Below are 22709 nucleotides of genomic sequence, written 5' to 3'. Positions count from 1 at the left end.
TGTGTGTGTGTGTGTACGTGTGTGTGTGTGTGTCTACGTGTGCGTGTGCGTGTGTGTGTGTGTACGTGTACGTACGTGTGTGTGTGTGTACGTGTGTGTGTGTACGTACGTGTGTGTGTGTACGTACGTGTGTGTGTACGTACGTGTGTGTGTACGTACGTGTGTGTGTACGTACGTGTGTGTGTACGTACGTGTGTACGTACGTGTGTGTGTACGTGTACATGTGTCTGTGTGTGTGTGTACGTGTGTGTGTGTGTCTGTGTGTACGTGTGTGTGTGTGTGTCTACGTGTGTGTACGTGTACGTACGTACGTGTGTGTGTACGTGTGTGTGTGTGTGTACGTACGTGTGTGTGTACGTACGTGTGTGTGTACGTACGTGTGTGTGTACGTACGTGTGTGTGTACGTACGTGTGTGTGTACGTACGTGTGTGTGTACGTGTGTGTGTGTGTGTATGTACGTACGTGTGTGTGTGTACGTGTGTGTGTACGTGTGTACGTGTGTGTGTGTGTGTGTACGTGTGTGTGTGTGTACGTGTGTGTGTGTGTGTACGTGTGTGTGTGTGTGTACGTGTGTGTGTGTGTGTACGTGTGTGTACGTGTGTGTGTGTGTGTGTGTGTGTGTGTGTACGGGTGTGTGTGTGTGTGCGTGTGTGTGTGTGTGTGTGTGTGTGTGTGTGTGTGTATACGTGTGTGTATACACGTGTGTACGTGTGTGTGTGTACGTGTGTGTGTGTACGTGTGTGTGTGTATACGTGTGTGTGTGTGTGTGTGTATACGCGTGTGTGTGTGTGTGTGTGTGTGTGTGTGTGGTGTGTGTGGTGTGTGTGGTGTGTGTGGTGTGTGTGGTGTGTGTGGTGTGGTGTGTGGTGTGGTGTGTGTGTGTGTATGTTCAAAGTCACCCAATAAAATCAAAACAATCAACAAAGCCCTTCAAACGTACGAGAAAACAGCAGGCTACATTCAGAAGAGAATACAAAGCTAACTAGAAGCAAGCACAAAAGCCAAATTGCAATATCCAATTCTAAATGCAGATAATAATCCAATCTGAAGAAGTGTTTGAACGTACATTGTCACATACCTTCAGAGCTGCAGTTTATAGAGAAACCGTAACCAAGAATTGAACATCATCCCAATCAGTAGCTGATACCCTTTTTCACATGAGAAATCATGTAGTAGTGGAAAAAATGAAGTAGTAGTGGAAAAAAGGAGCTACTTAGCCCGGGGTACTAAAGAGCAATGCAGCTATAGAAGACTGGGGTCCCCTCAGACGTTCCACCAGGTTCGCAGGCATCACCCTGCTTTGAAAGGAGGAGAGGACACCGTCTTCTCCTTTCAAAGCAGGGTGCCGCTCACAAACCTGGTGGAACGTCTGAGGGGACCCCAGTCTTTTCCAGCTGCCTTGCTCATTAGTACCCCGGGCTAAGTAGCTCCTTTTTTCCACTACTGCTCTCTGTCCTTCACGTCATAGGCTGCTTCTATCTATCTATCTATCTATCTATCTATCTATCTATCTATCTATCCTATCACTGGTGGGCTCTCATTTGATGCCCACCAAGCTGGCATTTATTATTAATATGATCCTATAGTCATCATTATATGTTTAGGAGATATAATTTATTGCAGCTGGATGTTTCAGGACTATGTGGTCTTTTAAATTGTTTTTAATGTACATATTGAATTCCTATATGTGTCATTAGTAATTATATATGTGAATGTTTTTGGAATACAACATTTTGTACTATTGCAAATAGACTTGAGTGGTGCTGTATATATATGGGCCTTCTTTTTCTAATACTTGTAGTTCACTTGGTTTGGGCCCCAAGCATGCTCTATTTTTTTGCCAGTGTTGCGGACATTGTCTAAGAGAAACCTACCTAGCTAGCAAAAAAACCTGCTAGGATCTTTTATAAAATGTAAAGCTAACCCAATCTGGTGCGAGCACAGCACGTGTGTTCAGTAGCATGAATCTAAGCGTTGTAAAAACAGCGCAGGAGATTTGGGCACAGCCGGCGCCACCATAGGTCATAATAGGAATTATGGCTATAGCGGCGCACGGTGAGTAATTTGGGCGCTATCAAAAGAACAATAGCTGGCAACCGAATTACGACCTTCACCCACTATCTATGGTGGCCTGGAGGGGGAATAGTAATTACTGCCGCTGGGACTTGGACAGGAGCAGGATAAGCAATTTAACGGCTACACCCTGTGCCCAAGTTTCCCGGTGGCTATAAAATAGGTATGTGCTGTCAGAACACATTGGGCCTGATCCAATTCACTTTTTTCATACATTTTCTCCAAGGAAATATTATTTCATGTTCTTTTTAAAATCAGTTTTGCACTCCGCATTTGAAAAAGTACCAAAATGTAGGTGAAAAGGATTCTGATTATTTTCTTGATTGCTGGGCTTAAAGAGTAACTGTCAGGCTGCAAACGCTAATTTAAACCTCTATTCTCCTGTGTTAAACAGTTTAGAAGGAAGCCAAAAAGGCAATACTGAAGTTAAAAATCTCTTACTTTTGATGTGTGCTGAACAGCAAAGCTGTTATTCCCAAGGTCTTAAAGGATACCACAACTGAAATGTGACATAATGAGATAGACATGTGTATGTACAGTGCCTAGCACACAGATAACTATGCTGTGTTCCTTTTTCTCTTTCTCTGCCTGAAAGAGTTAAATATCAGGTATGTAAGTGGCTGACTCAGTCCTGACTCAGACAGGAAGTGACTACAGTGTGACCCTCACTGATAAGAAATTCCAAATATAAAACACTTTCCTAGCAGAAAATGGCTTCTGAGAGCAAGAAAGAGGTAAAAAAGGGGAATTTCTTATCAGTGAGGGTCACACTGTAGTCACTTCCTGTCTGAGTCAGGACTGAGTCAGCCACTTACATACCTGATATTTAACTCTTTCAGGCAGAGAAAGAAAAAAAGGAACACAGCATAGTTATCTGTGTGCTAGGCACTGTACATACACATGTCTATCTCATTATGTCACATTTCAGTTGTGGTATCCTTTAAAAGTACGAGAGGCCGCATAACATACTGCAAAGCATTCTGGTGCTGCTTCTTCCCACCTTGGGTCCTCCCCTCGGCTGCTAGTGAGAAGTTACAGGCTTAAGTTACAGCAGCTTGTAACTCAGCCCAGCTCACAGCACTGAAAAATCACGGCATATGTTCCATTAGAGTATACTGCATGAGTCTGCTATTGTTCCTAGCCACATGGCTAATTAATATTCACTGCACGGTAGTGTTGTTCATTAGGATCTTTTTTGTGAGTCGAATCATCAGGAAGCAGGGAGGATATGACGACACAATTGGCTTCATAGGAGACAGACAAACATGGAACCTGCCATGAGCTGTCAGGAGCATCATTCTCTGCAAATACTATATAAAAATTCTGTGAAATCCAAACGTGGACAGTGAAATGCATATGTAATGCAAGTACAGCCAATATTTAGCTACTGATATATGTGTTTTTTTTCTCTGAGACCTTATACCTAACAGCTCCTCTTTAAATGGCATATAATATGAAAATATCAGTGAATTTGATCAGGCCCATTTGCCCTTATTCAACTCACTTTTTTCCCCCAAGTTTTCAACTAAGTGACATTTTCACATCTTATCAATAAAATGCCTTTTCATCCATCAGCAAGCAAGAAAATAGAATAATTTAGACATACTTTCTGATAATGTTTCAATTTCAGAGTGCTGAAAAGTTAATTTAAAAGAGAAGATGAAAAATGATCTCCTAAGTGAAAACTTTGTGAAAAAAGTGAATTGAACAAGACCCATTAACTTCTGGCTGTAAAACAGGCATCCAGTCTGGCATCCTTCCAACCTAACAGAAGTTACAACTTAAAATAAAATAAAAGGGATAAAAAGGAAAAATAGCAGTTTGAGGTTGGTAAAGCTTTTCTTTTTTTACATCAATTTTAGAGCTGCTATTCAGATTATTACGAATACACGTCTGACTGGTACTTTTCAGGTTCGACCAAGTGACAGATCTCTCTCTGATCGAATCTGATCAGAGAGAGAGATGTTGGCTGCCCATAAACTACAGGCTGATTCCTGACCAATACTGGCATGAAATCTCTCAGGAATAGGTGATGCCGCCTTGAAATGCGAAAGTACGCTGACACTTGGGGACGGCACGAGGGGTTGCATACGTTGCGATATTGCATGCCATTACCACAGCACTCCTGATCGGGATGTCTGATTGATACATTCGGACAGTTTCAGCCTGAAATTTTCTGAATCAGCGATCAGGCACGTTTGTTCCGGCACAGATTTTGATCCAATTTGATAACCAAATTGTATAGTCGATTGCCTGCAAAATTGACAGATGTATGGCGCCCTTTACCTTAACTGATTATATATATACACACACACACGATATATAGTATTACCTACTAAATCCTCGCGAGACGCTGCAGTGCGTGGAGTGCTGGCCCCAGGCTCAATTTTCAAAGATAACCTGTAAAACATCAAAAAAAAAAAACAAAGACACTCAGCTTCAGAGAAAGAGCAGTTACAAACACAGAATACAGACTGCCAGAGCTTCTAAAACCACAGAGACTCCTGTAAGTATCAATTGTGTGTAGCGTCATTATGATCACATTGGGTTTATCAGCACAACACTAAATGACTGTGGCAGATAAAGAGCCAGGGAGAAGGGAAGGAATGGTCTGGATTCTATTATATATTATATTTCTGCAGAATTCCGTGAAGGGATGTTTAGAAGAGGCAACAACACAGCTTTTGTTTTATGATGAGTGAAAGCAGATAAATGTCATGGAAAAACAAACAATTTCTAGTGAAGTACCACAGGCAAAAATATAATAAAACACCACAAGGAACAGTACACCAGTATGTAGCGATATTCACAGTCATGTACACAGCATTGCTGTCTAAGGGCTGGTTCACACCAGAGCGGTTCTGAAGCGTTTTTTTTAAAAACGATTGCAGGGGGAAAACCGCTTGGGTAATGAAAGTAATTGGGCTGGTGCACAGCAGAGCAGCTCGTTTTTTCCACAAATGCAAACTTGGGGGCTGCAGCATTTTTTAGATTTCTGAGGCGTTTCTGCCTCAATGTTAAAGAATAGGAAAGTGGAAAACCTCTCTGAAAAACGCTAGATCAGAGCGGTTTTCCAGGAGTTTTTTTTTTATAGAAGCTGTTCAGTAACAGCTGTACTGTAACAATATTTGTAATCTACATAAAAACGCTCCCAAAAACACTAGGTATGTTTAGAAAACGTCTCTGAACATGCCTAGAAGCACTCTATAACCTGCTTCAAAAACCTCTAGCGTTTTGCAGATCTGCTAGAGGTTTTTGGTGTGCACTGGGCCTAAGAACCACCATCTTGTGGCTGTAGCAAGTTAGTCTGCTGAACCACAAGTAATAGAAATAATGGAACAAGTCAAACTCTGCACATGAGCAGTATTTAGCAGTAACAATTTACTTTATCTGAGAACTATTGTAAAATGTGAGTCTTGGTCCAGTTCACATTCGACTAAAAAAACGTTCCGTTTGGTGGACCATAACAGAGGTGAACGGATCCTATATTATTCAATAGGATCCGTTCATATTGCTCCATTTGTACAGATCCATTCGCCCCACCATACGGACTGCCAGTTTGGGTCTGCAAAGATGTTTACGGATCAACGCAACCATCAAATTGACCATGCTCTAACGGAAAGGAGGGTCACGGATGCAAAACGAATGCCTTTTAAAAACTGGTATGTTCTATAGATCAGTTTTTACACAGATCAGTTTTTCACCCATGCACGTGTGAAAAGGGCCTTACCATCTGTGTGTAGGAGAGCTCCAAAAGCTTATAAGGGGCGTGTCCAAGACCAAGTTTGAAATACTTAGAGGACCGTACTGACATATAGTAAAACAAATAATTCAGGATACACATTTAATGATTCTGATTACAGGATTAGAAATAGGTTTCTAATATCTATATATTGCTGTGTGTTGACATCTAACCCTCCATCCCAGTGATGTTTAGCCTAGGCCATGATGTCATGAAGCCTTCTGCCCTAGAACACTGTGAAAGAACATGCGATGTTCCTGCTCACGTCAATAGAAGGGGTGAAAAAAATCCCAAAGCAACCCAACAAAAATCATCCCAGCATCTCTTAGAATTTAAAGCTAACCCAAGGCGAAATAAAAAAACAGATACTTACCTAGGTAGTCCAGAGGTTTCCCATGTCCTTCTTGACCCCACTGCCCGGCTGGCCCTTTAAGGTAACAGTTGTGTTTACCACTTTGTGTGAGTACAGCACGTGTGTTCAGCAGCACGAATCTGCTTGTGAACGAGTGGATTCGGGCTTACTGCGCAGGTGTGGCCATAATCATATGCATGCGCAGTACGGCTGTACACGGCCGGGCGGTGTGGCCATGAGAACATATATCCGATAAGCTCTTGACGGTTATGTTCAGAGGGTTTGTGCGAGGCAAAGGTGGGGTCAACGAGGACACAGGAAGCATTTCCCTCTACCTAGGAAAGTATATATTTTTTGCTATTTATTTCACCTCAGGTTCGCTTTACAAGTGTAAATCAAGGTGAGGTGAGATTGTACATTGAGCAAATATTGATCAAACAATTAATAAGTGCATATTGTAAAAACAAACATTTTCATCCTGGTCACCCAACCTTGGCTATGGTCTCCTCTTTCCGTGTGCTGTTGTGAAAGGATGAATTTGTGTGTGAGCATAAGTTAGCGTGCACAGAAAGTAGACTGTAGATAATTTCCCAAGTACTGTAATTACCTTACATATGGAGATACAGCACGGTTTAGTTTCACTTTCAATTCAGCTCCAGACAACAAATAAAGTCAGTTATGGTGGCCACCAACGATCCAATCTTTTTCATCCAATCTTACCATTTCTATGTAATATAAAGGGAACTGCCTAAATCACACATTCAATATATTCACTCAATTTACCCTTTACATAGATTTGGTAAAATTGGATGAAAAAAATCGGATCATTAGTGGCCACCTTTAGTGGAATGAAAGAAACTGTATGCAAGTGTATTTTTTTTTTCCTATTCACTTTCACCAATCACATAGGAGATGTGAGATGCATTTCAGTGGTCTTTTTGAAACAGGTGTGAGGGGAGAAAAAAAAACAAAAACAAAAAAAACAACTAGCGTTGAGGCGGAATTTCACATTACTTCTAGGTAAGACAGCAGCCTCCTTTCCCATGATCCTCTGCAGATCGCCTTTCTAAAAACAAGGGGCTCCCTTTGGTATTGGAGAACACATAGCATGGGGCAGATCATTTTAGTGCCTGCCTTAAAGCAGAATGAAACCCAGCATTTCTTCTTTGCTCTATAATTAATTATTAAAACAGCATTCAATTAGTTAAACACAGGGCTTGAAAGTTCAGTGCAGAGAAAGCTGGACACATCCAAAGTGGAGAGAATGTTATCTTGTGTTTACTTAATTGTATCAAGTGAGGAATGTGACACATTCTCTGACTGTGCAGAAGCTCCTGGACACAGACAGAAAAAGCATTTCTGCCTTCAATACAACATGAATAAAACCAGTTATGAATAAAATGCAAAGGCAGCTCTCAAAGCAAAAAAACTGTACTTTTGGGAACTTGTAATTTCTAAATGAATAATAATACTTATGCACAAATGCAAATAGGATAACCGTATGGCATATAAAAAGTAGGAAAACATGTTTTATTGAATATTAGGTCAGGGTTTTATACCGATTTAAGGTTATTGATACAATTCTCTGGATGATCGATCGTCCAATTCGATCATAATATCAATTAGAAACGATAGTTCAGGCACACAAATGGAAAAAAGCTGCTACTCAATTCGATCAGATTGATGGAATTATGCAATTTGATCAGATTGATGGAATCGATCCTTTTTCCCAGATCAACTCAGTCAATCTGATCGAATTGTATAGCAACTTTTCTCCCACTATTGGGCCTAAAGCTGGCTATACACTAGGCCAATTACCCGCCGATCGACAGCAGATTCGATCACTGGGATCGAATCTGCTGTCAAATCGTTAACGTTACCGCTAAATTTCGATCTATTTCGTCCCGAAATAGATAGGTCCCGTCGATCGCTCAGTGCAGGAAATTACCGTCGATCGCCCGCGGGTAGGGAGTGCGTCGCTAGTGGCGTTCGAGTGCCCGACGACCGACGCAATACATTACATGCTCCGCCGGCGCGACGCCCCAGGTCGGACAGGTCCTGTCCCGGCAGGAAGTTTAAACAGCAGAGGGCGCTCTACTGTTTAAACTTCCCCCAGACAGGAAGAAGTGAAGCCTGCCGGACCTGGACACCAAACCAGAGCGGAGAAGAAGACAGCGGAGACCGGGGGGAGTCACGCCGGCCAGAGCAGGTAATGTATGAGGGGGCGGGGTGGGGAGCGGCAGAGCACCACCACCACCAAAGATTGTGAACGGTTTCAGGCTCAAATCGATTCACAATCTGTTTGCAGTAAAGGCAGCCATACGATCCCTCTCTGATCAGTTTCGATCAGAGAGGGATCTATCTGTTGGTCGAATCTGATAACAAATCGACCAGTGTATGGCTACCTTTAAAGCGGACCCAAACCAAACATTTTTTTTATTAAAAATATTTAGTTGCAGCACTCTGACACATACAAAGATAAATAAACACTCCTTCAAGCCTATGAGCATTTCAGTGCATGCTTTTCACCCTTCTCTTTTCATAGCTAGGGTTACACTGGGGGCAGCCATTAGCAATTCCTCCATTGCCAGACACCATCTACTCCACCAGTTTGCCGGAAAAATCCCGGCAATTTGAAAGGAAGGGAGGAGTTCCTCCAATAAATGTAAAATATGTTATATTTGTCTTCATGCAGCTGAAAAAAGGCTACTATTTATTATTATAATTTAGAAAATAGATTTTATTTTTGAAATGTTGTATTTTTAGTTTGGGTCCACTTTAACGTTCGCTTACAATTTATATTACTATCAAATCAGACAACTGACCTTCCAGAAAATGTTATCATTAATGGCCACTTCAACAAAAAAAAAGCTAATAACTATGACCACTAATTACAGGACAGTTAGCAGCAGCAACCAAAGAAGACAATGGATTGGGGTGCCAGCATTCAGTTGCTTTGTAGCAGAAACACTAGCACTGAACTAAAGTGATGAATGGTAAACTGATAACCGATAGAAAATGATAAAGGGCGCGTTTTGGCTAGACTGCTAGAGAAGCTTTACAGAGGTAGACCTTTACCTTATAATGATGATGATCTGGCTGACATTCATTGAAAAGGTGAACGACCAACAATGTGCATGATTGAATTGCTTTGACCCGGAAACACTGTAGGGAGCCTCCCTTATGGATTTATCAAACTGCACGGGTCTTTCCACCTCCATATGTATCCTTTCAGCGTTCTGCTTTAGTGTTAAAGCGGATCCGAGATGAAAAACTAACTATAACAAGTAACTTGTCTATATCTTATCTAAAGTTTAGATAGCAAATCTAGCTGCATTCAGCTTCAATAGAATCCTGGATGTCCGCTAGGTTCCTGAAACTAAATCTAGACAAAACGGAGTTTATGATCTTCCCACCCCGGCTATCCATGAACCTCCCAGATGTGCATGTCACTGTTAAAGCCAATGGGTACCGGTAAAAAAAAGAAAAAGTCAGATACTCGCCTAAGGAGAGGGAAGGCTCGGTCCTAATGAGCCTTCCCTCTCCTCTCCCGGTGCCCTCGGTGCTGCGCTGGCTCCCCCGTTCGCCGCCGCAGGGACTTCGGAGGTCTTCGGGAGCACTCGGGCTTCCGAAGACGGGCCGCTCCATACTACGTACGCGCGAGCGTGTCATAGAGGGCGCTCGCGCATGCGTAGTATGGAGTGGCCGCGTCATTGGGAGCCCGAGTGCTCCCGAAAGCTCCCTTTGGCATGCGGAAGTGGCAGTATTTGACCGAACTGGTCGAAAACTGCCACGGGGAATCCTGCGCGGGACCGGGCACCGGGAGAGGAGAGGGAAGGCTCATTAGGACCGAGCCTTCCCTCTCCTTAGGTGAGTATCTGACTTTTTCTTTTTTTTTACCGGTAAACATTCACTTTAACCACACTACCAATCGCCCTACCTATCATGCCCGCTGTCTGGGTGTCACCCTGGACTCCGCACTCTCCTTCACTCCCCATATCCAAAACCTCACAAAGTCCTGCAACTTCCACCTTCGTAACATCTGTAAGATTCACCCTTTCCTGACCTCTGCCACCACCAAACTCCTCATCCATGCCCTCATAATTTCTCGCCTTGACTACTGCAATGCCCTGCTGTCTGGTCTTCCTATGACCCGAACAGCCCCACTGCAGTCCATCATGAATGCGGCAGCCAGATTTATCCACTGCTCCCATTGCTCCACCACGGCAGATCCCCTCCTAGAATCCCTCCACTGGCTTCGTATCCAGTCCAGAATTAGATTAAAGATACTGTGTCTGACCTACAAATCTGTGCACAAAACCTGTCCAATCTACATTTCCGATCTTACTCAGAGGTACACACCTAGCCGCTCACTCCGCTCTTCCAATGAACTTCGCCTAACCGCCCCCCGCATCACCTAGTCCCATGTACGCCTCCAGGACTTCTCAAGAGCTGCTCCAACACTATGGAACTCCCTACCTCCAGCCATTAGGGCAGCCCCCTCCAACATCTTCAAGAAAGCCCTCAAAACTCACCTTTTCACTCTGGCCTACTACCCCTCACAAATGCTCTAAACCCACAGCTGAACTCTGGTCCCCTACCTCTCGTGTCCCTACCTCTCCCTCTAGATTGTAAGCCTTTGGGCAGGGTCCTCCTCCTTTTGTGTCCTACCTGATCATGCACCTCCATTATGGTGAACCCATGCTATGCATCTGAGTGAACCTAACTTGCCTAATCTCCATGCTCCCCTCCAGTGACTAAGCATTACCCTGTACTCATACTGTGGTCTTTCTTGTATTCATGTATTGTCATTTTGCTATATGTCACCCCTAAATATTGTCTGTAACCTAAATTAATGTCCAGCGCTCCGTAATATGTTGGCGCTTTATAAATACAATAAATAAATAAATATGATTATTTCTTCCTGTGATACGACAGCAGCCATGTTGTTTGTAAACATTACACATAGGCAGGCTTATCTGCATTTTGAGCACTCAGCCTGTGAAAAAAAACTAACCCCCCTCCTCCTCTCTGCCTCTGAAATCTCTGGCTAGTAATATCTCCCCCCCTCCCTCCTGCCCAGACTGAGCTCCCATGAGCCCTTGCTGCTGTCTGAAAATGCCTTGGCTCTCTGAAATCCTGTGGGCATGGCTTGTTTAGTTTATAGGGAATTAGAGTATTAAAACAAAAACTAAACAGTATTTAGCTTGAGAAATGCCCTATAAACAATAGGAAAGGAACACAATTATGAAATGAGTAAAAGTTCATCTCGGATCCACTTTAAGATTAATATACTATCATTATTTAGTATTTATATAGCGCTGGCATCTTAATCAGCGCTGTACAGAGTATATCGTCTTGTCACTAACTGTCCCTCATAGGAGCTCACCATGTAATCCCTATCATAGTCATGTTATTGTATGTATCATGTAGTGTATGTATAATAGTCTAGGGACAAATGTTAGGGAAGAGCCAATATTTTTGGGATGTGGAAAGAAACCGGAATGTCTGGAAAAAACCCACATAGACACGGGGAGAACATACAAACTCCAAGCAGATAGTGCTCTGGCTGGGATTCCAACTCGGGGCTCAGTGCTACAATTAGCCTTTGATGAAGAGACATGTGCTGGTACAACAACATAAGGATATGATAGAAATAATTGTGCCTGCAGCATTACGGCAAGCAGAAAACCCCACGATCCATCCTCCAGACAATTCCCACGTCATCCAGTTCATTGTTTTAATAACTATAGAAACTGTTAGTAAAGAAGGCCAGACTGGTGCCAATAGGAAAAAGTATTGTGTTCTCATCTGGTAATAATCTAAAACTGGCACAAAATCTTCCTTCAATTCATTAAGCATTATGTTAATGGCCTTTTAAGCAGCAGTTTCTTATGTAGAAAGTATAATAAGAACAGATTTAAGTACTGTTTATTTTACAGGAAATCATCTCCATGTCGCTAGCAATCATCTGGGTCTCATGTGTTAGCGGGAATGCAGTTCCACCGGCTATAGGCAGGCAGATGTCTCACTGAGAGGATCCAGCAACGAGACATTTGATATCTTCACAAATCATCATGGCCATCCTTTCTGGTGTCATCCTGGACTGTACAAGAAGGCAACCTAGCTGCTAGGATGGTGGAATTTCCAAGAGGGCAAGATGAAAGACTGCTAGGAAAGAGGCTATGCTAATAAGGGGTGTAAAATCTGACTTATTGAATGTCAGTGGCTGCACAGCTGGAAGTAAACCATTTTAGCATTTCCTTTCCGGGCCACCAACCACTGGGAACAGGCTGGAGAAACTCCACACGGACCTGACAGCCGAAACCAAGTTTCCTCAATGCTGCCAAACCAGGAAAGGTAGCGGGTGTTTGCTACCAACACCCTTTACCTGTAATGGCAAACTCCAGCCAAGGCAAGGCCGGTCCTAGCCACAATGGTGCCCTGGGGCAAAATTAACCTGGGGGACCCCCTGCCACGTTCACCAGTATATTTACCCCCTAACCCCCCCCCCCCGGGCATCCGATCCAGCTGCTGAACCCTCCCCCCGGATCTACCCATTTAACTTTACTGTATCCAACAGGGCCCCGCAGCGTTTTTTTCGTCGGAATAGCAAATGGCCCATCCCGGCATGCTGATCTATTCATGCTGGTTGTCTTCATCCCCGCTGGCTGCCTCTTCTCTGCGATTGTTATTTCATAATGACTGGTCATGGAGGAAAGGCAGCAAGTGAGGATGAAGACCAGGAGCATGAATGGAGCAGCGAGTTGGGAAAGGGGAGTTGCTATTCAAACAAATCAGTGCAGGGGCCCCGGGCGGCACAAGTTGGGGGGGGGGGACCTGGGTGCCCTGCAATATTTAGGGGCCCTGGGGAAATTGCCCCCTTTGCCTCTATGGTAGCGTTGGCCCTTAGCCAAGGAGAAGGGACTTCATGACTGTACATCTACATCTGACTGTAGTGAGTACTGTTAAAGGACACCTAAAAGTGAGTGATATGGAGGCTGACACATTGATTTCTTTTAAACCCTCAGACTGCCACAGACATCAAAAGGTGTCGTGCGTTTTCGCATCCATATGCCAGGGACATGCAAAGGCATCAAATGCTTCCAATGCAACATTTGATCAATCTATTGTACAATAGTTTTTCTTAATTAGCATAATTTAGTATCATAATTAGCAGAATTCTCAATCATTTCAAATTTATTTGCACCTCCATGACATCCCTACTGACTAACATGGACTCTCGGTCACTACTGCAGCCAGAAAGATCAGCAGGATGCCAGGCAGCGGGTATTGTTTACAAGGAAATAAATATGGAAGCCTCCATATCCCTCTCAGGTCACGTGTCCTTTAAGAGTTTAAGTGTACCCGAGCCAAAGCCCCGGCACTAAAGGAGATAGATATCTAAAGAGAGGGAAGCCTCAGGATCCTATTGAGGCCTCCCTCCGCCTTCTTCTGTTCCCCCTCACTGAGCACAGACCCCTGGAAGATTGCAGACAAGGCAAAGTCAGCAATCTTATCGGGCTGTGCTCCTCCTCTGGCATCAGCACAGCCATGCTGTAGCCGCGCATGCGCAGTAAGCCAGAGCTGCTTGTGCATGAATGGCTTCATGCTACTGCACATGAGCGCCCATGGCCAGGCTCGTTACAGAAGAGAAGCCCTAGCCCCAATGTGCAGGGTGTCCGTGATCGGCGGTAAAAGGGCAAAGGACGATGAGGAAAGCCTCAATATAGGTAACTCTATTTAGGTAACTATTTCTTTCTCAACTCGAGCTTCCTCTTCAGCTTGGGTTCTCTTTAAGGGCTCTTAGCTGATGGAATAACCTGTTATTAGTTTCAAACAAATTAAATAAACACTTCACTCCCACAGTGTAATGTGTGCGTGGTATGCGAGACCTTTGCTTTAGCCTGAACATCTCCAAGAGGTGTAGGAGAGGAAACACAAGCAGATTACTAATTACTTCCATAGAAAGTACTGTTTTTATGATCCTGTCAACTTAATAAAGCCAGGGTTTGGTAAAAAAAAAAAATAAATGTACAGTTCACTCCCATAATGCTGTGTGTGCATGGGATGCAACACCTTTATTTCAGCCTTCACAACTCTAAGAACATGGCATAGGGGAGGTTTTATATTGTGCTAATCACTTGCATAAACTGTATAATGCATATGTCTTAGGCCAGGTTTACACTATGCACAAAACCAGAATGTTTTCCACAATGAAGAACAGACAGACAGACATCCATTGTGTCCACTGCTGTTTTAGAAGGCAAAGGCCCATTTTGCACAAATTTTCTGGTCCCCGCATGTGTACGCATGCCAATGGATGCAATGAAATCCTGTAGAGATGGAGATTCGCTCTCACTAGTGCTTTCAATGCAAAAACTGACATAACACAGACATGGTTGTGGCTCCTCTGTGGATGCCGGGCTGTGTAGACCACCAAGCAGTCTTGCCAGTGAATATGGTGCAAACAAGGAGCCAGGCCTAGATCAGTTCCAAGGATGGTATTGTACTGACTTGTCCCAACCCCACCTCTCCATATACTGCGAGACAGGTTGGTGTTGATGCATTGGGGACGAGCTGCTGCTCCCTCTTTGGTCAGAGATGGCATCACCTATTTACTACAGCTGTACCCTGGGCGCGTTGCCCGTGTCCCCAGCGACAGACGCTCTGGGTGGAACCTGTCAGATCTGCCTTGCTGTTCATTACAACGGACACCAACAAATAACATTAAAAAAGTAATAAAGATGTCAGCCAAAGTATTGCTCTCATTACCGTCTTTCTAACTCATTTATGTGAATACTGAATTTTGTATTGAATTATTGGCTATGGAAACCTTTGGAAGTATATTTGTGTTGCTGGCTTGGTAGCAGAATGCTGCACACTGTGCTTGTGCAGGGTCAATATTATATGCTGCACCACTCAAGGGAATAAGCAGAATTCAAAGGGTGAGCTTGTTACCTAAACAAGAACTGTAGCTATCTGGTTAAACCAAACAATCACCTTTCGGGTATAGCACATACAATATTAAAATGGAATTTAACCAGATGTGTGTTAAAATGGGCATCAAGTCTACCCGTGTTTGTTCCCCATGGCACTGTGCCTCTGTCTGATTTGCGTTTCTAGACATCCAGCTAACTTAGAGAGAAACTGTAACCAAGGATTGAACTCCCTCCCAATCAGTAGCCAATACCCCCTTTCCCATGAGACATTTTTTCTTTTCACAAACGGATCATCATGGGGCTCTGTATGGCTGATATTGTGCTGAAACCCCCTCCCACAGTGTGATGTCAACACCAGGGTGGTAATTTAAAAAAAATCTGGCAGCTTTGGGTAGAGTGGAGGAACCAGAATAAAAACGGATTATGAACCGTACCCAAGATATAATATACTATGTCTTGTGAACTGGCTGGACCACATGTGTATCCGCTAACTAAATTATTTTATGTTGATTTTATTTTCTATATTTGTTATGTTCTCTTTGGCTTTCAGGCCATGTGGCCTTGATAATATCTTTACAAAAATGATGTCGGATAAACAGATTTTCGCATGTATGTTTTTTTTACTATGCAAACCTTAATAAAATATCTTGAAACTAAGATTACCGATATTTTACTATTGGAAGCAAGTAGTAGAATATTGGTTATTTTACCAATATTCTACTAGCGGCAACACCCAGCACCCCTTTTGTAGGCACCTTTATTACATAAACGTGGGTCTGGTTCCATTTAAGGTATACTCTAGTTTTGAACACTCTCAGTAAGAGTCTACGCAGGTGCATAAAGAGACTATGAGAGGACTATCATATTTCCATGCTCCACAGAATACTTATTTGGCAGGGTTATTCATCCCATTTCAAAAAGTACCACTTTAGGCATGAAACAACAAGCACTTTCTGCTGTATTCACCATTGGGCCCTCTTGGACCTACGTGTCTTCCAGGTGGTAGAACTTCAGGAACTTTGGATAACCAATCCGTTTCTCATGTTAAGGCGTTTCCATCGTCATAATTATTTCTGACTTGCCAAGCTTTGGATTAAACATTTGGCAAAGTACAATAAGCACAAATGAAACAGACCATCCACTAATTAAACAGAACTGAGACATTGAACAGTAGTCCCACCGGGCACTCTAATTTTCATCTTCGTTTGAGAATTTTACTTTCACTTTATGTATAATTAATACAAGATGCGACAGCTATGATATACTAAAGAGCACACTGGAAAAATGATACAAATCAGCCAGTCTCTTGGCAGACAGAACATCTAAATTCAACAGCAGTAAAGAGGCCGTTATTGAAACAAAGCCTGACAGCAACGTCATTATGACTGCAAGTCCCACTTCCTGGAAACCAAACTCCAACCTTTAGCCAGAGTGCTAGCGAATTCATACTTTACAGAAGCATTCCTCAGTCTACTCCAATTAATCATCATTAATGGCTGAGCATGGAGGGGAGGTGAACCAGTCCAAAGAACAGAAAGGACACCTTATATTGTTCCGTCTTTCAAAATTCAATAATATTAATTAAAAAAAAAAAAAGAAAAAAAATCTGGGCCCTTTTCGAAATAACAGTCCTCATTAATAAAGGTCTAAACTGTGGTCCATAGATAACAGAAGAACAAAAGTGATCAAGCAAACCTATTTCAATCACAACAGGGACCTTTTTTGCTGATTTAAACTTCATTTTATAATTTGAAGAGTGTAAGGCTTCTTGCACACCAAGACGTTGTGTTAGGTGCCACGTTAAGGTCGCATAACGTGCACCTAACACAACGTATGGTGCTGCAAAAGCCGACGGTAGAGTGAGCCGCGTTCGGCGGCTCGATTCCTATAATGTCTCCCAGAGTGGCGCAGATTGGCCAGCGGGACCACGTGATGCGGAGCGAGACACTCCGCATCACGTGGTCCCGCCGGCCAATCAGCTGCCGCCAGTGCAGTGAATATTAAGTAGCCATGTGCGCGGCTACTGTAGCTGGCTCTCCCCGCCTCCTCTCCGCCCCCCACTGCGCATGTGCAAACAGTCTAACGCGGCTATAGCCGCTCCAACGCCGTAGCATGCTGCACTTTGCACCGAACGTGCAGCATTACATGTAACGCAACGTGGGCTGTGTGAACAGCCCACTTGATACACTAAGGCCTCGTTCACATTTTACCCACTTGTGGTCCGTATTTCCGCAAAGTGTGTAGGAAGCAGACACACGAACATCAGAAGTGCATAGACTGCACTGTATGATGTTCACATTGCATGTGTTGCGTACCAGTGCGGCGGACCCATTCACTATAGTGAATGGGATCAGCCACGCAACACATGGAAACAGATGATAAGTGATCGTACGCTTGCGTTCCGATCACAAGGTCATCTGCGTGTGATGATGTGAACGAGGCCTAACTACAGACTTTACTTGTGGCCTGTAGCATTGTCCTGCCCCTATCAGTACTCCACAAACTAAAGTAAAGACTTTGTGTAAAAATAATAGATAATAATAGAGTAACTAGTCTATGGACAGCAGGGGTGAGGGTTGGGAGGGATTAAGGGTACCTATGGTCTGTCATTTGCTGGCTCTTGACATCTGGCCCAACACCATTTCCCCAAAGCCTGAAGTGATTTGCACTAAAGATTCATTACAATGAAGGGCATCTTTAAAAGCATTGTACCCATGCTGGATGGTTCTTGGCCGAAGCTGCCTTTCAGGGCCACCTCTGCATGTACAATGGCCCCCAGATCCTGATCAGACAGGGAGAGCGTCGGACTTCCAGATCATCGTGTTAAAGCGAGCCCATTGTTCTCCCTCCTTACTCCTCCCACTATGTGTAGTTCAAGTGTGCACCACACCTCTCTCTTGCGGCGACAACACTTCACAGCGGCCCAGCGGTAAATGGACCAAGCTTGGTGGAATTCACTGGCCTGTACATATTGTCAGTGCCTGTGACTGACACCATGCCGAGGCCAGTAAAAGTTCATGCAATGTGTTGCCATAGTGACGCATCACTACAAGAGTGGTGCGAGCATGCCAGGCAGAGAGAGATTCCGACTGTCCAGCACCTTCTGTATACCTTCCAAGTGGTTCTGGGTCACCATGAGCTGTTGTGGATAGTGCTGAGAACTGGTCCGTTTCTTATCTTATAGAGCCATATCAATCCATATAATGCACTAATGGGGCCCAAATAGTCCAAAACAGACTACATGTATGTTGGATTGGTGTGGCTAAACTGTATTAGCTACAGGCTCACTGTATACCAGCAGTTTTGGATAGCAGCCTTGTTTCCTGGGGCATAAAGAGATGATTTGCATATTCAGGAGTGATGCATCATGGGAATCCACAGTTGCTCACTCACAGCTGAATTATCACAAACACCTTATGTTTTAAAAAGGTGAAACTACATTTAGCTTGAGCTGCAAAAATAACAGAAGCAATGACTGAACTTTTTAGCTCTAAGGCTTGGTCCACACTACATACGGTTGCAGAACGCAATCCATGGTCCGGGCTCCGGTTTTCAAAAACCGGAAAGCAAGCGGAACTGTGCTGCCCTTTTGCAGCATTTGCTTACAGGTCAGTTTGCGTTTTTCAAAACGTGCCCCCAGTTATGTCCGTGGGGGGGGGGGGGGGCGCTGAACTGGAGGTGGTACTAGCCAGGAAGGGAGGCAGCGGGCACAGTGGCAGCGAGGGGGGGGGGGGGGGGTCGGACCCGGTGAGTGGAGGAAGGAAGGTAAATGCTTCACCGCTCGCTGCATACAATTACATTTGTGCAAATAGCTGGAGGGGGATGGGGGGATGCAGGTGAGGGAGGGTGGGTCCGACCCCCTCCCCTGTGTACGCTGCCCTCCTTCCTGGCTGCTACCCCCTGCAGGCTACCTGTGGACACTCATGGGGGTGACATTGAGGGGATTAGCAGGCAGTAGGCAATCCGGATCTCCCTCCATTTCTGTGTACAAAAGTTCTCTGTGAAGAGGGACCCTCCGTGTATCCGGAGTCCGTGAAAAACCTGCAAATCCGGACCCTCCGTTCAGTTTTTCAAAGCGGATCCTCCATGGATCTGTTTTTGAAGTGTGTGAAGCCGGTCGCTATTTTTAACATTGGTATTCGTGGCTCCGGTTTTGGTCCGGGCCCAAAAACGGAGCTACGGATATGTTTTTAAAAAATGTGAACAGAGTCTAAAACTACACCAGCAGTCTTTTCTAAGCCAGATAAACTGTTTTGGCTTCTACTTTCCAGAACATCCAGTTTAACTGGGCAAACTCATTTGCATAAATAACAGTTTTTTTAACATTGGTTCTCCAGGAAAACAAAGACTTCTGAAAATATCTTAGTAGGGCTAGTACTATATGTACCTACAGTATGTTTATCACATCACATCAGGTATGCTAAGAATGGTAACAATGGGTATTCTGAATAATTTATTATGTTCTAATATATATTATTACGGTTCTACTTTAAGTGTGCATGTGTGTTTAGTCCTTACCCCAACTTCACAGAAAAAGATATGGAATTAAGGAAAGCTGTTTGATTGCCGCTTAGTAGCAGTAAAGAATTGTACCGTGCTAGCCATCCATAAAAGCATGACGTTTTGAATTAGGATGAGACCATTTATTGGCTAACTTATAAGAGTAAGCTTTTGGCTGTGCAGCCTTCGTCAGACTTCTATCCTGTTTCCTTACAAGATGTGAAGGGATCCATGTATATAGCGGTCTGCTTCAACATCTTGTGAGCAAACTGGATTGAAGTCTGATGAAGGCTGCACAGCTGAAAGACTACTCTTAAGGTGCCCATACACATACTCGATTTCCCGCCGATACACAGCAGATTCGATCACTGTGATCGAATCTGCTGTGAAATCGATGCACAAACGCTGACCGATTTCCATCCGAAATCAATCGATCCCGTCTATCTGTCCGCGCGGAAAATTTTGCTCGATCGCTGGCGGGTTGGGACGCTAGCGGCAATACATTACCTGTACCGCCGGCGCGCGTCCCCGCTGTCCCTTCTCCCCACTGGGCTCCGGCTGGCTTCACTTACTTTCTGTCAGGGGAAGTTTAAACAGTAGAGCGCCCTCTGTTTAAACTTCCCCCGACAGGAAGTAAAGTGAAGCTGAAGCCCAAAGCAGGGAAGAGACAGCGGAGACTGGGGGACTCGCGCCGGCCGGATCAGGTAATGTACGCTGGGGGCAGCGGCAGCTCCACAGATTGTGAATCGATTTCATAGTGAAATCGATTCAAAATCTGTTTGCAGTGTAGGCAGCCAATAGATCCCCCTTTGTTCAGATTAGATCACAGAGGGATCTATCTGCTGGTCGATCTGGTAGCAATCGAACAGTGTATGGCTGCCTTTATTCTTTTAAGTTAGCCAATAAATGATATCATCCCGATTTCAAACTTCTTGCTTTGATTGCACCTTATGGCATACAACAAAGTCAGCATGCACAATGAGAACTCTGGGACACTTATATAAAGTAAAAAGAAAACCATACACACAAAGCTATACTGTAGTGATCAGAGAACACCACCTGTGGGTTCACTCCATACCACACTACTATAAAATGATAGGGACAGGTTCTTGAAGACTGCCAAATCCTCAAAACCCAGAGCAAGGACAAGCTCCTTCAGCACCCAAGGCTGAGACACCAAAGTGGGCCACCCATCCCTCCCACCCCAGCTGTCATACACTGATTGCTATTAGATTAAAAGGCGCCCCAGGTTCCCTAACCCCCCTAGTGGCATGGACGAGCCTAGCTCATCCAGCTAAAACTTGCTGAAATCGCTATGGACGAGTCAGGCTCGGCTGCCAGGAAGATTTCTAGCTGCTCTGCCCTGCCGGCTCCACTTTTTCTCCATCTGTAGGCTTCCCTGGGACTGATGGATGCCTGTCATCCCACTGTGGGTGGCAATTTGGGCTACCCACAGTGTGCCAACCTGCATCCATCAGTCCCAGAGAAGCCCACAGAGCCAGCGGGGCAGAGCAGTGCAGTGGACATGCTACCCTCCTCCCTTCCTTACTCCTCTCTGATCCTTTCCTTCCCCCCCCTTCCCTTCTGATCTTGATACTCCCTCCCTCCCAACCGATCCCCGATGGCTCCCCCCTTCCTTATCCCCGGGCATCGCCATGATTAGAAATTCTTCTTTCCCCAGCGATGATCGCAGATTCTCCTCTGCATCCAACCCCGTGCTACTGTTCACAGTGCCGGGGACGTGGCTGAAGAAGTCATCAAGCCATGTCCCCGGTACTGTAAACAGTATCCTGGAGCTATACGCAGAGGAGAATCTGTGATCATCGCTGAAGAGAGCATCGGTGAGCAAAACTCCCCGATTTCTAATCTCAACGCTGCCGAGGGAGGGAGGGATGAACAGTGGAGGGGGAGAGTGAAATCAGGAGAATTGCTATACTGGGGACACTGATCCCTGGCTAACTGCAGCCATTCTAGCTGCTAACTATACTGGGGACACATTCCTGGCTAATGTATATTGCTGCACCTATAGCTGCCTAGCTATACTGGGGACACCAATTCCTGGCTAACTTATAGTGCAGCACCTATAGCTGCTAACTATACTAGAGCACTTATTCCTGGCTAACCTATACTGTTGCACCTATAGCTGGCTAACTATACTGGGGACATTTATACCTGGCTACCTATACTGCGGCACCTATACCTGGGGAACCTATACTGCGGCACCTATACCTGGCTAACCTATACTGGGGTAACCATGCCTGGCTTACCTATACTTACCATAGGCGTGCTGATCTCTCATCGTGTACCTCTGATAGCTTCCCCAGTGTCTTCTTCCATGTCCCTCGGCGGATTTGCTTTTCCCTCTGCGAGTACATATCCCCCGGCGTTTGAGGGCAAGCAGCGTCATAAACATCTGGCTGAAAACTATTTTTTTTTGCATTTCATTCAATACAATAACCTGTATTGAGATCAATATTTAAAAAAAATAAAAATAAAAATGCTTGAAAATTATTTGAAGCACTTTTTGCACAGAAATCTTTGGGAAATTGAACGCCAGGGAGGTTGATCTCTAGTTATCTGGCTTGCAGTCACTGCAATGAATCCCCTTTTCTTATTTCTTTCTGCTTCAAACACAATAGGGAATGACAGCTAAGTGAGTTGTGCGCCCCCTCCTACACTGCGCCCTGAGGCTGGAGTCTCTTTTGCCTCTGCCTCGGCCCTGTCAAGACCAGTCAAACTACAGACTTACTTGTAATTATCATCCTCTACAAACTTCTGAAGCTCCTCAATGTACCGCACAGAGTTCAGATACTTCTGTACATGAGGCAGAATGGGAATATCTGTGAGAAAAATAAAGATAAATATAAGGAAACAAAAACAATACAAAAGGGGTGGCATGCAAAGAAAAAAAAACGGGGGGAGGGGAGAGGAATTTCATTTTGCCTGTTTTTCTTCAATCACTCAATCAGGCTCAAGAGAGAAAGTGAACATGTTAACAAATCTAATAAGTTATTTAAAAGTAAAACGGGCAAAGTGAAAAAGCATTCCTTGCATCAAGTCGAAGGATTAAACAGTCTTACTGAAAAGAAAACCAAGCTC

General features: G+C 44.3%; 1 protein-coding gene across 4 annotated transcripts in view; it reads right to left on the bottom strand.

The window, feature by feature from the left end:
* The window catches only part of RALGPS2 (Ral GEF with PH domain and SH3 binding motif 2), a 340810-nt gene that overhangs the window by 52610 nt on the left and 265491 nt on the right, over positions 1–22709 (bottom strand). For all 4 annotated transcript variants that reach the window (XM_068242552.1, XM_068242555.1, XM_068242554.1 and 1 more), the window contains 2 exons: positions 22360–22450; positions 4407–4474 (listed from right to left, as the gene is read on the bottom strand). In XM_068242552.1, coding sequence (XP_068098653.1) covers positions 4407–4474; positions 22360–22450 — 159 coding nt within the window. The remainder of the gene's footprint in view (positions 1–4406; positions 4475–22359; positions 22451–22709) is intronic.

This window comes from Hyperolius riggenbachi, chromosome 6, assembly GCF_040937935.1.
Source record: "Hyperolius riggenbachi isolate aHypRig1 chromosome 6, aHypRig1.pri, whole genome shotgun sequence".
Lineage (NCBI taxonomy): Eukaryota > Metazoa > Chordata > Amphibia > Anura > Hyperoliidae > Hyperolius > Hyperolius riggenbachi.
The sequence above is the reverse complement of the archived record's forward strand: the minus strand, read 5'-3'. Positions and strand labels throughout refer to the sequence as shown.